The following is a 13,968-nucleotide window of genomic DNA, read 5'->3' as shown; positions in this document are numbered from 1 at the left end:
CCCCCCCCCAAGTCCCACACACCAGACATTACAGAGTCCATCCAGCGCCCCCAGCCCCTCAGACAGATCAACCATCTGACAGCTACAGAACAGCCCATACCTATCCCTGTCATGTAGCCACTGGTCTTGGCCGCACTTACAGAGCCCCAAGCCCCAGCACCTTATAGCTGAGGAGGGGCCCACCAGCCACAACTGAGAGCCACAGAAGAGGCAGCACCAATACCTAAAGGCACTGGCACCCGCCATACCGTCTAGCCCAATCGAACAGAAGTTCAACCAAGTCGGGAAAAAGTAGGCAGAGCCAGCCAAAGCCAGCCCTACAGGTCTGGCAACAGGCACAGACTGAACAACAGGCAAGAGGCACCCCCAACTGATGCAACATGAAGCGGGAGAGCAAGCAAACAAAAGCTGATAAACAGAAGGTAGGCTCCACTTGCAATAGGTAAAGCCACCAACCACAATCCACAACCAAACTACCCAAACACGTAGACAATGCAAGTGTCTAGCAGCCAATTGTCTCACATCACCCCAGGCAACAATGAAAAACCATACCAGGGAGTAAGATTTTTCAGGGTCAAAGCCATCCCCACCATAACAAGGAGGAGACACCTGACTAAACCACCGTAAATACCACAAGGACAAAAGCTCACAGAGAACGGCGATAAACAACATTGTAGGATTCTGATTGTAGAAATGTAACATAACAAGGAGGGACTGGGCAGGTACTGTCCTGCTATCTGAGAAGTGATGCAGCCAGTATGACGAGTTGAGGACATGGGATAGTCATCAAGCAAACCTGTGGCATATTGTATCATGAGAACTAAGGACTCCGTTAAAACCAACAAGAAATATGTACTGGCCCAGAGAACGACACAGGTGATCCTCCCAAACACAAAGTTCAATCCCCTCAAACGAACACACAACCTGCGAGTAGACACAGAGATAAAGCCCAAGACATTTTACCAAAAGGGGCTCATAAGCCACCATGATAAATAACTTGAAGTGCCAGTATTGTGAGATAACCAGCAGGCAATAAAACAAGAAGCAAATAAGTAATCCACTATGTAATGCCAACTGACTTCAACACTAACAACCCCAGGAACTACTGAGCGAACTCAGATATCTCCCCCAGAATCCAAGGCATCAAGGTCCATCATGGGTGTCAATGAAATGCTTAGAGCGAAGCGGCGGCAAGGACAAGGAAAAGTACTTAAAACAAAGCTTGAAGAGGCTATCCTCCTCAGCCGTACCTGCCTCTTTATATAGTGCTCTTCCCACCCCAAATCATGTGACCCCAAGTGGTCACATGCGTGAAACCAAATCATAACAAACTAGTCATATAACCAAAGTAGTTACATACATGAAACCTATGACCCTATACCAAGATCATGTGCAAAAACTGGTAAACCAATCACAGAGCAATAAACAAGTCATATGATCTCAAGTGGTCACATGTCCAAAACCCATGAACTCATAACATAGTCATGTGTAAAATATAAAACCTATGCGCAAGACATACACGCAAGGTATTCTTGCAAGGCACAGTCACCAGGCACACATCCCATGACTCATAATCGAGTCATGTGTAAAACATAATAACTCATAACATAAACAAGTTATATGAGCAAAGTGGTCATATGTGCAAAACAATAACATACCTATGACTCATAATCATGAGTCATGTGAAAATCTTTTCTATGCTAAGCTACATTTTTGACATTAATATACAGTAGAATTCTTACTCTTGCAAACTCTAGTACTTTAAAGTATAAAATTGAGTAATATATATGAGTTCCATAATCTATATTTCACGTATGTGAAGGAGAACCTTGTTTCAAATAATATTATAATTATTCTAGCCAACTACTACTTTTAATACAAAATAGTATATACTATTTTATATATCTTTTCAGCTACAACTATAAAGACTAAAGGCTTTACTAAAAGAAGATAGAATAGGAAGCAGGATTAGCGGTATTGGAAAGTACAATTTACTGTATACTTGCTAGTAAAGGCTATACCTACTCCAAAGCCTACAAGATAGTATTTATTAATTGTAATATTCAAAGGCTTAACTCTACTACTCAATCAAACTTGTCAAAACAAGCTTGGTAAACATTTAAGTACTAGTTGCAAAATTACATCTATTCTAGTAAGTAAATTTTTAATATCTCTTATTAAGGTTCTACATAGTTCAGTGTCATGAATGTGGCTCAGCATGGAACAGGTTTTCACATGACTCATAATTACAAGTCATTGGTAAGTTATTATTTTCTGTATATGACTGATTTGGATGATATGATTTGTTATATTATGATTTATTATATTTCGCACATGACTCGATTATGAGTCATGCGATATGCACTTGGTGAGTATGCCTTGCAAGTATGCCTTGTGCATATGATTTATGTTTCACATATGACCTTATTATGACATTATAGATTTCACACTAGTGACCATTTGGGGTCATATGACTAGTTTATAAGTTTTCACACATGACCTTGCTACGAGGTTATTAGATTTGAGCATGTGACCACTTTGGTAAGATTACTAGTTTGTTATGATTTGATTTCATACGTGTAATGACTTTGGGTCACATAATTTGCAACGGAAAGAGCGTTATATAAGGAGGCCGATACCGCCATGGAGGGTAGGCTCTTCACACTTTATTCTAATAGTACTTTTCCTACTTATTACTTTAACAAATAAAAACACCTTTACACTCTTTATTATTATCGCGACCTTTCTTGCTATTACAACTAAAACACTCTTCATGAAAAAGATTTAGAGAAAGCTTATGATAGGTATTCTCGATACCAGATAAAGGTCTTGTACTATCAATAATATAGGCAAAGGCTGAGTGCTATCGTAAAGTAGAGAAGAAGAAAAAAAGAAGAGAAGTATCATTCCATATTGCTAAGAACTAACTTTCCAAAAGGGAGATCATTATAGTCAGCTTATCTTTAATAGTTATTATGTACTAGTACTAATTTGAGATACAGTAGGCTATAACTAGAAGTCTAAATTTTTCTTCTTTAAGAATATTGAAAAATAAGAGTTATAATAAAAAACTACTTGGCACAAATACTGTAGCCCATTGTGCCTTCAGCTTTTATCAATAATCCCACTAGGTACTACAATTTATCAATCAGAACCTAGTTTGTCAAAGATCAAGCATTATATCATGGAACAAAGCAGGACCCTGTAGCAGTAAAGTAGATTTTGTATATACTACTTCACAAGCAAGAATCGTGTTCACCCAATCTTAACCTAATCAAGAACATACAGTTAATTGTATAGTAGCATATCAAAGTATAGAGCTACTTCCCTAGAATCTATATTAGTACTGAGATGCAGGCAGTAGTGTAGGAGGAGTAAAATAGACTGAAGTCTTAATATTAGAACCAGTTAATTGATAGTATGTCAGAGAAGCTGAAGAAATGCTGAGAGCTGAGAGGTATTCAGATGTAGTGGTAAACATCTTTAGTATGTATAGTATCACATTATATAAAGCTAAATCAGAGTATTATGTTTTGGCATTACGGTGCGGTAGTCAGCAAATTTTAGCTTGTATGATACCAGTGACGATCCTTTCCACAACCCAATCTAGCCCAATATAGTGATTGCCTCTCGCACTAGAAATTCTACCAAAGTCCCACGCAGGCAATACCAGTTCGTTGACGGCTAAGTCCTACGGTGGGTCCTTCAGCTTCTTTAAGGGTAAAAGGAATTTGATCAGAGAGAAGAGCTTCCAAGCTTTGAAATTGGCTGCTCTTCAACTGCTAACTAATAATAGCCGTAAGATGGAATTCGGTCTTGGAGACCCCTCATACCATGACCCTGACTCCCTCAGCCTCAGCCAGGTGAGAAAGGCCAGAGCCAATAAACCCCCAATTCCTACACCACTCTTAGTCCCTTGTTGCGCCGGTACAGTATGAAAGGTCTCTTAGTAGGATACTCGAGCAGTGTTGACGGAGTGTCCCAAAAGAGAATATATTACGGGTGTGTCCGTCATTTAGTACTGGACTAATCTGCTTCCCTAGACCTTGCCTTAGAGCTATTGTATATTAGGGATCGCTCCATGTGCCATGTGCTGTGTACAAGTACGAGTACTAAGCGAGAGAGTAATGTCCGGTCAGTCACTGAGGGCATATCTCGCGCACTATGATCTGAGATAGCAATTTAGAACCGACCAATCACAGCACGCAAATAGAGATTATGTAAGCCGATTCTGGGTTATCCTATTGGCCAGTTACAAACACTATGATATTATCTCAAATCATGATTTCAAATTATAGACAGCTCAAATCATGGCGCACTAAACACGCAGAGAGACTCTCTCCTAATGCAAAAGTTCCCCCCACACACAACGCCTTTTCATCTTCCGCAATCACTAAAGTTGGTAAGGGCCCAGCCCCCTCCCCCTGGAAAGTGGTCCGCCGTCTCGGCTATGGTAGTCTACCCCGGCCCGAACGGAGTTTCCAACTCCCGGAGTTCCCTATTTCAAGTTAGTACCGACCAGTTTCTCAGGCATTTGACCATCAGGGATGGTCATGATATATCCTCTTCCCAACCCCTAATCCTGCGATAGAACCTGATACAAGATATCATCTTGCAACAAACCACCTACCACAGCGCTGCAAATTTAGTGTTCCTACAGCGCAGTCCCTATGATATCATATGCGGGGCCTAACGTATGGCCCTTCGACCCTAAATACACGACGTTTATTTGTCTCGATAGCAACCCTTATACAATAGGGCCCCCTGTCATGCAAATATGGTATCATACGCGCAGTGATCTTGATGCGAATAGGAAAAAAATGAATATATATAACCCGCAACTCTGAGTGCAAACGTGATATGGTAAAGACTACTACAGGGGTCAAAATTCAATCAGGTAAATTAATGTAACTTCCCCAAGGCCTCTAGTGGCCAATTCTGCAGTGGAGCTGCAGCACATCGACCAAAGTTAGGTCTATCACCTCCTGCACTTCTTCACCCAACCTAGCGGGTAACCTCACCCAAAAGCAGATCAGTCCTAGAGCCGACCCTACGAAAGCAAATCTACATATCACACGATCAGGGAGTGGAACCGGAACTGCCTCGATTGAGGGCTCTATCGTGGGTTGCGGAATCATGGCCTTTCCACTATGCGGTGTTGGGTATGCCTATATGATAACAGGAGCGCGCGCTTAGTGGACTATATATGCACTTCTACATAGGACCCAGTGGTTGCCCCCGTGTGGGTTGATACCCCCTGTTTGCTACAAGTACCCTTAAACACTCCGCTTTCTTCTCCTTTACCCGATCCCGCCCCCCCCACTTTCTTTAGCCCAATTAACCAATCAGCACTGACTTCCTTTCGACCTCACGACGTAAATGCAATACTATTCTTGATGGTCATGTTTACTGCCCGCGGCTCGAGCGGTAGGGCACGTCTTTCATCGATCGTTTCCTCCATCCAGCCTGTACCATCTGGTGCACAATCATAAGGAGAGCATCGAAAAGTGTGTACACTCTAGCCCCACCCCCACCAGATTTTCTAGACTGACCAGTGAAAAAAGTGGTGACCAAAGCAATGGCCAATTCGAGTGCTATGAAAAAAGCGCTAAGCACAAAGAAATGTCCCTGCACCAAATCTCCATGTCAGCACTGCCCCATGGCCCGGAGGCACCTCCTGGAGCCCACCAAGATACTTGGACATGCCACGCATCCTTCCTCCCAGCACGGTTCTCGGGTCCATTCGGCCAGGATCCCTAGCGCGCTATTGGATATATGATAAACCGCACTAAGAGGGAGAGGGACTCCCCTTATCACAGCTCAAGATGCCTTTGTTCGCGAGAGGTTCGCTATCTCTACGCTCATACTATCCCACACCCTATTGGCATCCCGCTGTGAAAGCCTGTGGGCACCGCTGGGCCTCTCATTAATTCGTAATGCACCCGGGAACAGAGATCCTCGATTTTGGGCGTAAAACACCAGCTCTTGGAATTTGTATGCCCGGCTACTTCCCGTGACAAGCAGTGCGGGTAATCAATACAAATAAGGTGGTGAGATAGAATGAGAAATCGTATGAAGGACCCCGTCCAGCGGCTAAGATTTCTCCCTTCCAACCGCAAGAGGTGGGGAAGTAGGCGGCGGTGGACGGAGGGAGGCATAGAGAGTTGGTATGGAAGAAGGGATCAGGGAAAGGACAATAAGCAATGAGTTTTCCCGCAAATATATTGTGGGCTACGATTCTGCGATTCTACATAAGTCGAAAGCACTCAACACCCGAAGATTTCCCCGGAGAAGATCAATAACCTCTCTGCAGACCTCATAAGCTCCCCGTGCATGGTCATAACATCTCACTCGAGAGTTTTTTGGCATATCACCCCCTGGTCGCCTTACCTGAGCACACTGCTTATCAAACAACCAGCTACGACCAAATCGGCAGGGCCCAAAAGGCCAAACCCAAGGGAAACCCCGTTCAGCTCACATGGAAGAAGAAAAAAGCAAATAAAGATCAACCACCTTACAAATAACCAACCACTCACCGATCCCCACTGTGTAGTTGCCACTCCGCTGTGGTACTTGTGCTACCGCAGCTCCAAAAAGCTTGTTATTCCCTACCCATTCCGCCTCCGCCTCCGCAGACTGGAATTGCTGGCACAGCACAAGTACCGGTACACCATGCCTTTTTCTTTCTTTTTCTCACACTTCTCCCACAGACGATGACCGGCGTGGTATTTGCTTCTGTCAGCCAGTCAGTCAATAAGTTCTGCCACCTCTTGATCGGGGAGAGGTCTACGAGCACTCGGTTATACCCCCCCTCCCCCCTAGGCTCCTCGCCATCCTATCAAATGATTCAAATCGACCGGCCCTAGTAGTACTGGAGTACAAAGCCCGGCACTTCCCATCCACAAGATCAAATGAAAAGGAAAGGAAAGGAAAAAAGCAATCCACCACTAATTCCGCTAGGAATGTGTTATTTGCTTTCTTCTTTGGTAAACCAACTCGCAGCCATCATCGAAATGATGGGTATCACACACACCCTCAGCCAACGCCGCCACTGTACGAGTATACTGGTGTATCTCATGCCACCTCCGCTTCTTCTCCCAAAAGCCCTCCCGTTCCCCCCTCTCCTCTTCTTCCTGTTCCCTCCACCTCACCCTGAAATACTGAGATAAGCTTTTTTCTCCCCTGCTTTTCTTGGGACTTTTATTTTTTTTCGCTCCTCCCTTTTGCGACCTTTGGTTCAGACCAAATGAGAAGAGCTTGAAGAAGAAGAAAACCAGGAAGGAAAAAGGACTGAACCATTTCTCGGCGCGCGCGATATTTAAGAATGTATCGGGTACGGGCATGGCTGTTATCGGTTTTGGGAATACTATCGGTATTGATGTGCGGGGGGGGAGGAAGGGGAGGAGGGTTGGTGAACGGCCATTTCACTGTTATCTATCCGCAGCAAAGGGGATATTCCTATAATACGCAATTTCACTTTCCATGTAAATTCCCCCTTTCTTCTTGCTCTATTTATGTTTGACCACTAACTAATTCATTCTATAGGCGGAGGTAACGAATATACCCCCACCCCACCCCGTAAAAATATGTAAAAACCTAATCTCACAATAAATAAAAATTAAAAACAGGCATCCCTCCAACAACAAACCGCTCCCAATGGCCCACCAGCGGCGGCGCCCTCTCCCTCATCCCCATCCATGCATTCGCCTTAACCACGGTCAACATCGCGCTCGGCTCCGACATCGACGAAAATATACTCTCGAACCCATACAACGTCTCCATGGTCCCACTATTCAATCAGACGGGCGCCAATAGCACTTTCTGCCTTCGAAAGATCAAGATCCCGAAGAAGATCGTGGGTGATGTGGCTGACGGCGTCAACGCTACCATTCAGGTTATACAGTTGACCGGGACGGGGGCCGCCTTGTATTCTGTATGTTGATTCCCTCCACCTTGCTCGCCCGTCGTATTGGTGGATGGGCTGATAGGACTAACCATGAGGCGGGGGATGGATAAAGTGCATCGACATCACCTTCTCGGACAAAGAAGCGGACCGCTTCGGTGCTCAGGAGGTCTGGGACAAATACTGCATTAACGGGACAGGGATGGGAGGGTATAGACTCGGTGATAAGGATCCTTCCAGGCCAAATGCCACCGTTGTCCTAAGCGCTGCTTCCTCCCCCGGGAGGTTCGCCGCTTCATCATCACCATCCCTAGCGCTACCATTCCTGGCTCTCGTGTGGTTCTACATTCTTGGGTTTTCAAACATAATTTGAGGGAAACGTCCTTTGTTTGGGTCACGAGTTGTATATTTTAATTTCACTCTATCCTCTCTAAGAATTAGTGGATGCAATCTCAAGCCTTTCGATCCCACCGTACAGTGCACTGCAGCCATACCCCGCTACCGTATATATCCTATAATAGATCCCGATGACCCGGAAACCTCCCCATCCCGTATTACCCTCTTTGAGCTGCAAATTTCTTTAAGCCGAAAACCTGAACAGTTGTCCGGATCACGCACTATACCGAACGCATCCCTCGAATTTTAGCCATCGGGATAGCGGGGGTTGCGGCTGCGCTCGCAGTTGTATATCATACCTGTATCGTGTGCTCTGAAACTCTCCGGGCTCGATCGTGGTTGACCCACTCACGAGCATGGTATCATACCTCGATGTCTTTATTACAGTAACATACCGTACTATTACTATTATTACTATAGCTGTGTTTCCTAATTCAGCGTTGCCTAATACTTTCACTCGATGGATTCGCTGGTTTGTGCAGATCCGCCAAGTTTTGACTACCTCCCCATTCGCGGTGGAAAGTAGCGCGTGGTGGTAGTGGTGGGGAGGGAAACTTACGGGTCGAACTTGTAAAGGTTTATTGGACTGGGGATTTTCTGTCCGGTGCTGCTCATCTGATGAGGATACGGTAGCAACGCTCTGCCCGGTGCTGTTGTGGAACGGTACAAGTAGTCTACGTGCGAGCAGTATTTTATCTGCCCTTTGTAATGGTCGATAACTACAAGTAGAATTTTTTACCTGTATTTTTTTAATTTTTCCACCCCCAAGTCACCGTAGCCAATTACTTGGTATCATAGTGGGATGGGCACCAGAGATGGCAACAACCCGGAAACCCCCCCACTTATCTAACTAATGTTCTTTGGTTCAACAAATCGTCACAAGAGAAGAAAGAGAAAAAGAAGAAAAACCCTTTGTATTCAAATAAAAACTTTTAAACTCAAGATTAAGAAGAAAAAAACTAATCCCCATCCCCGCCAGCAGTTTTGCTATCCTCAAGCTCCTCAAAAGTGTTCGGTGGGACCTCGTACAACCTAAGCACGGGTCTATTGGGGTCTTTGACAAGTACGTACTTGCCCTCGGGCATGTGCATGCACATGTCAACGATGGTGCGAACAATACCCCATCCATTAGAGAGGTTCAGATTCATCTGGTTAGCGAATTCGCGGGGCTTGTACCCGACGACACCGAGGATTACGTGACGATTGTTATCCTTGGGGTTTGCACGGGAGACAAATCTGCGGGAGAGTTGGTTAGGAAGGAGTCACTGATAATGGGAGGGTAGATGTTACCCTAACTTCATCACGTCTGCTTTCGCAAGGATGGCCTGGGCAGTCCAGCGGGCGAGCTTGCTGGAGTTGTTCTTCATTTCCGTCGCCACGACTGCGCCACGCTGGGAAGAGAGCTTTGCACGCCAATCGAGTGCTCCTCCGCTTCCCTGCGCACGTCCATCAAATTCGTTCAGTGCCTTGACGGTGAGGAACATGTTTTCTCCGCTAGGAGTCTTCATGACGGCATCCAGCTCTGTCCTCACAATAAGGTGTACCGGCTCCTCCTCGTTTAGGGACAAATCGAAACGCCGGTATTTGTAGGCTTTAGAACCAAGTGGCTCGGTGTCCTCCTCGTTGTAGAAAGGGTTGGGGTTCTCAAAGTCGTACTTTGACTCCTCGTTCACTGTTTGGATAGCAAAATTTTGGTTAATGAAAGTAGCTTCCATAGAAAGTGCGTGTGGTGCGTTGATGGAATCCTTATTTCCTTCACTAGCCTCCAGCGGTGGATCCGCAGCATTCTCATTGACCGAGACAAAGTCTAGTTGGCTGCCCTCCCGCTTATCGAAGAAAAGCTTCTTGCCTTCACGAACAATTACAATGTCCCAGGGGTAAACGGACCGAGGAGCACACATCAGCATCGATAATACAGAGTCTGTGGCGAATATTGTAGCCTCATCCTTCTCCGCAAGTTGCTGAATCACGGGGTCCTCAGTCGTGGTCGGGTTGAATACTACTCGGTCTTGAACAACGAGTTTGCGCTCGGCAGGCTTAGTACCGGCAGCTTTGTCGTAGCTACGGTCGTAACAATATAGGAATCCATAGTTGTCCACATCTTCACCCTCATCAGTCTCAAGATTGAGCTTAGCCAGGCGGTTGAAATCGATTTCCTCGAGCATCCTCCATTCAGGCTTGACAACCACCGAGGCATCACGGTTGCGCTGTGGCTTGTCGTAGTCTTTCCAGCCGAAACGGCGGCCACGACCTCCCCTTCCACCACGATTGTCGAAACGACCTTGGTCTCTACCACTGCGATCGCCAGCTCTCTGGAAGGTACCCCCAGACCCACCCGCTGCACCTCCACGTCCTCCACGTGAACCTGCGCCGCCGCGACCGCGGCCACGGAAAGTTGTCATGCGGCCGCCGAAACCTGTGCGAGTCTTTGTGCTGGTGCGTTGATTATCAACTACGGAGAAGGAAGCTTCGTCTTCAGCATGTTGATAGGAGAACAGACTTGATGTTCCGGCTCCGTATACTTGCTGATCTATGCCACATTGTTAGTGTACCGCATACCTCAAACATTTGAGGAAATATTTACCTCTGTAATTTCTGTTGTAGCCTTGTCTTCCACCCCTCTGATCCCGCCCATCCTTTCCACCCTCTGTTGTCCAATCCGCCATGCGACCAAGTTTATCCCCCTTTGAGTAAGGGGCATAGGGAACTTCATTCAGCGTTGATTCGATAGAGGCCGGAGGTCCCCAGCCATTCTCATGCTCAGGGAGAGCAGCTATTAAGGCGTTCAGCTCGAGCGGAGCCATATTTCCTGCCTCGATGGATCCAGGAAAAAATTCACAGACTAGTTATAAATCGATAAATAGGTACTCGTTGACGGCAGGTTGTTGAGACTGATTGTGGAGGGATGTTTGTGTGGGGGAACTTTTCCTCAATTTTTCTGTGGGCGTTTTCATTGGCGGGGCATGGGGCGAAAGCAAAGTCACAAACATTTTTCAAAAATGAATGCATCCCTTAGAGCAGTCCTCCAATAGCACTTCTATAGAATGAATTGAAATTTCTTGCGAGATTGAGCAGTTCTAAATACCTTCAATACATTTACAATGTTCACTCACCGTTGATATCAAAACCTCTTCAGCCTCGAACCCTCCCTCCCTCCCCCATCCAGTCAACATCACAAGATGGTCGTCAAGATCCGTTTAGCACGCTTCGGTCGTCGACACGCACCAATTTATAACATCGTCGTCGCACATGCTCGGTATTATTTACGCTCTCAGCCTACCCTCCGATGCACATTCAGCTAATATTTATAGGTCCGCACAAACGAATAGGCCCATAGAAGTAATCGGCACCTACAACCCCATTCCAGTCCCACCAGCCGATGGCATAGGAAAAGGCACAAAACATATTGAGCTAGATACCGCGCGAGCGAAATACTGGCTAGGTACTGGAGCGCAGCCTTCGGATCCTGTGTGGCGATTATTATCCATGGTAAGTCGTATCGGGAGACCAGGCCCGTGGGTTGAAGATCGAGGGTGAGACCTGATGAAGTGGTAGATTGGATTACTGGAACCTAAATGGCCGGTCGCAAGGCTACAAAGCAAAGCGGGGAATAGTGCAATTAAACCGGAGGAGCCCAGGAATGTGGAGGATGTTACGAAGTCCATTCAAGAAAATATCGGAATCAGAGAGCCTGGGGCAACCACAAGGGAAACTTGATGTCTTTGCGATATATTTGGGACGGATTGTACAACATTTTCGGGCTGTTATGGGCAGCTATCTGGAAGTGAATAGATCGGATATTTCTGCGAGTCTGTCGAGAGCGGTCTGCACTGGATGAGATTGTTATTCTTAGAGAAACACCGTATCTCGAGAATAAGAAGGCTCAAAGAGTAGTCTACTGTGTCTATACTCTAGTAAATGGATAAGTCGGCGGAGTTTACTTGTCACACTCGAGAACTCCAGTGCGCCATCCACGAACTACGGTAGCGAATCGCATGAGCCTTGCTTAGTTGCGATGTTTCATCTACTCCTCGCAGAAGGTCGGGTCAATTTTGTCAGGCGGATGCTCTTGATAGGCCCGTATCCTCACCTTGAAGATAGTTCACTCCCCCGGTGAACCGGCCGCTGCTTTTCCATTGGAGAATTTCTCGAGTGATTCATAGTGATGAAATGCGGCTCAAAACGCCAAGCTTTCACCACGTCCAAGATGGCTAGCCCCACTGCTCGAGTGCCGGTACTTAGGTATGCTACAGTGTCATCATTCGTTGAGTTTAACTTTCCACCGGAAAAACACACGCCTCCCCTATTTCGCCGAAACCATCAACCAAGTCAAGAATACACATTTCAACTATCCTCGTATCTCTCGCCTTCGAATTCTTCTCGAGAACTTAGTGGTCAATAATAATGGCGAGCTCGGCCCCCATCGGCGAATCCTCACAGGCAGGCTCATCCTCTTCCGCTCCCCAGTCTTCCCCCGGAGCTTCAAGAGATGGTCCTCCACCAGCAATTATTTGCATTGGCATGGCCGGTATTACCCCCCCTCCGCTTCTGATCGCAGTGTGTGAATCATAGGACTAACGAACCGTCCAGGCTCCGGAAAAACTACCTTCATGCAGCGCCTAAACGCCCATCTCCACGCCCAGAAACAGCCACCATACATAATCAACCTTGACCCCGCCGTAAAAACTGTCCCCTTTGCCCGGAACATCGACATCCGCGACAGCGTAAACTACGAAGAAGTGATGAAGCAATACAACCTCGGCCCCAACGGCGGAATCATGACATGTCTGAACCTCTTCGCGACCAAGGTCGACCAGGTAATTGGAATTCTCGAGAAGCGCGCACCCTCGATAAATTCCATCCTCGTGGACACACCAGGTCAGATTGAGTGCTTTGTCTGGAGCGCTAGCGGAGCGATCATAACCGATGCAATTGCTTCGGGGTTTCCTACTGTCATTGCCTACATTATTGATACGCCCCGGACTAAAGCTCCCGCAACGTTCATGAGTAATATGCTCTACGCTTGCAGTATCCTCTACAAGACGAAATTACCGATGATCCTGGTGTTCAACAAGACTGATGCGCAGGATGCAGATTTTGCGAAGGAGTGGATGACGGATTTTGAGGCTTTTCAAAGAGCGCTGCAGGAAGAGGAGGGGAATGATGATGGTGTTGGCGGGAGCGGGTATATGGCTAGCTTGTTGAACTCTATGAGTCTTATGCTTGACGAGTTTTATAAGCATTTGGATTTGGTGGCGGTTAGTGCTATGACGGGCGCTGGGGTCGACGAATTCATGAAGGCTGTTGAGGGAAAGTGTTTGGAGTATGAGAAGGATTACAAGCCGGAGATGGAGAGGGCTAGGAAGCGCCGGGAGGAGCAGAAGCTTGAGGAGAAGGAGAAAGAGTTGGGAAGGCTGATGAAGGATATCGATGTTGGCGACAGTGGGAAGAAAAGGGAGGAGCCAGCGGTCATGAGCGATATCGAGTCGAGTGATGAGGATGCGGGACAGGGCATACTGGAGAGGGACGAAGACGAAGAAATGGAGGATGAGGAGGGATTGCAGAAAAAGCACGAGCGTGTGGGGAAAGAAATCGAACCTGGGGCTGACCCACTCTTAGATTCGAGTTTGAAACGCTACAATGATGTATCGAGTATGTTCTGCCATGTT

General features: G+C 46.5%; 5 protein-coding genes; 3 read left to right on the top strand and 2 right to left on the bottom strand.

Annotated features, from left to right (window-relative positions):
- The first annotated feature begins 7,160 nt into the window (after nucleotides 1-7,160).
- On the top strand, nucleotides 7,161-8,365 carry GSTUM_00008035001 (uncharacterized protein). XM_002839814.2 has 3 exons: nucleotides 7,161-7,484; nucleotides 7,629-7,933; nucleotides 8,019-8,365. The coding sequence occupies exons 1-3, from the start codon at nucleotides 7,325-7,327 to the stop codon at nucleotides 8,274-8,276; spliced, it is 723 nt and encodes a 240-aa protein (XP_002839860.1). The 5' UTR covers nucleotides 7,161-7,324; the 3' UTR covers nucleotides 8,277-8,365.
- Nucleotides 8,366-9,030: 665 nt separating this feature from the next.
- Nucleotides 9,031-10,200, bottom strand: GSTUM_00008034001 (uncharacterized protein; the record flags this gene model as incomplete). XM_002839813.2 has 2 exons in its annotated part: nucleotides 9,031-9,535; nucleotides 9,590-10,200. 2 exons carry the CDS (start codon nucleotides 10,198-10,200, stop codon nucleotides 9,259-9,261), a joined length of 888 nt encoding a protein of 295 aa, XP_002839859.1. The 3' UTR covers nucleotides 9,031-9,258.
- A 2-nt stretch (nucleotides 10,201-10,202) lies between these two features.
- Nucleotides 10,203-11,205, bottom strand: GSTUM_00008033001 (uncharacterized protein). XM_002839812.2 is given in 5 exon segments: nucleotides 10,203-10,580; nucleotides 10,596-10,611; nucleotides 10,631-10,643; nucleotides 10,665-10,829; nucleotides 10,884-11,205. 5 exon segments carry the CDS (start codon nucleotides 11,101-11,103, stop codon nucleotides 10,299-10,301), a joined length of 696 nt encoding a protein of 231 aa, XP_002839858.1. The 5' UTR covers nucleotides 11,104-11,205; the 3' UTR covers nucleotides 10,203-10,298.
- Nucleotides 11,206-11,407: 202 nt separating this feature from the next.
- On the top strand, nucleotides 11,408-12,627 carry GSTUM_00008032001 (mitochondrial 37S ribosomal protein MRPS16). XM_002839811.2 has 3 exons: nucleotides 11,408-11,555; nucleotides 11,611-11,788; nucleotides 11,855-12,627. Exons 1-3 carry the CDS (start codon nucleotides 11,479-11,481, stop codon nucleotides 12,014-12,016), a joined length of 417 nt encoding a protein of 138 aa, XP_002839857.1. The 5' UTR covers nucleotides 11,408-11,478; the 3' UTR covers nucleotides 12,017-12,627.
- A 2-nt stretch (nucleotides 12,628-12,629) lies between these two features.
- GSTUM_00008031001 (uncharacterized protein) lies at nucleotides 12,630-13,938 on the top strand. XM_002839810.2 has 3 exons: nucleotides 12,630-12,827; nucleotides 12,890-13,878; nucleotides 13,919-13,938. Exons 1-3 carry the CDS (start codon nucleotides 12,704-12,706, stop codon nucleotides 13,928-13,930), a joined length of 1,125 nt encoding a protein of 374 aa, XP_002839856.1. The 5' UTR covers nucleotides 12,630-12,703; the 3' UTR covers nucleotides 13,931-13,938.
- The last annotated feature ends 30 nt before the right edge of the window (nucleotides 13,939-13,968 follow it).

Source organism: Tuber melanosporum (assembly GCF_000151645.1).
Source record: "Tuber melanosporum whole genome shotgun sequence assembly, scaffold_41, strain Mel28".
Taxonomy (NCBI): Eukaryota; Fungi; Ascomycota; class Pezizomycetes; order Pezizales; family Tuberaceae; genus Tuber; species Tuber melanosporum.
Note: the sequence above shows the minus strand (reverse complement) of the source record. Positions and strands in the feature narration are given on the sequence as shown.

Excerpts from the sequence above, each read along its gene's own strand:
- GSTUM_00008032001 (XM_002839811.2), top strand. The coding sequence starts at position 11,479 with ATGGTCGTCAAGATCCGTTTAGCACGCTTCGGTCGTCGACACGCACCA. Across the intron at positions 11,556-11,610 it reads ATCGTCGTCGCACATGCTCG|GTCCGCACAAACGAATAGGC; the intron begins GTATTATTTACG and ends TAATATTTATAG. Across the intron at positions 11,789-11,854 it reads TGTGGCGATTATTATCCATG|ATTGGATTACTGGAACCTAA; the intron begins GTAAGTCGTATC and ends ATGAAGTGGTAG.
- GSTUM_00008031001 (XM_002839810.2), top strand. The coding sequence starts at position 12,704 with ATGGCGAGCTCGGCCCCCATCGGCGAATCCTCACAGGCAGGCTCATCC. Across the intron at positions 12,828-12,889 it reads TATTTGCATTGGCATGGCCG|GCTCCGGAAAAACTACCTTC; the intron begins GTATTACCCCCC and ends CGAACCGTCCAG.
- GSTUM_00008035001 (XM_002839814.2), top strand. The coding sequence starts at position 7,325 with ATGTATCGGGTACGGGCATGGCTGTTATCGGTTTTGGGAATACTATCG. Across the intron at positions 7,485-7,628 it reads TACGCAATTTCACTTTCCAT|GCATCCCTCCAACAACAAAC; the intron begins GTAAATTCCCCC and ends AATTAAAAACAG. Across the intron at positions 7,934-8,018 it reads CGGGGGCCGCCTTGTATTCT|TGCATCGACATCACCTTCTC; the intron begins GTATGTTGATTC and ends GGATGGATAAAG.
- GSTUM_00008033001 (XM_002839812.2), bottom strand. The coding sequence starts at position 11,103 with ATGGCTCCGCTCGAGCTGAACGCCTTAATAGCTGCTCTCCCTGAGCAT. Across the intron at positions 10,830-10,883 it reads CTACAACAGAAATTACAGAG|ATCAGCAAGTATACGGAGCC; the intron begins GTAAATATTTCC and ends AATGTGGCATAG.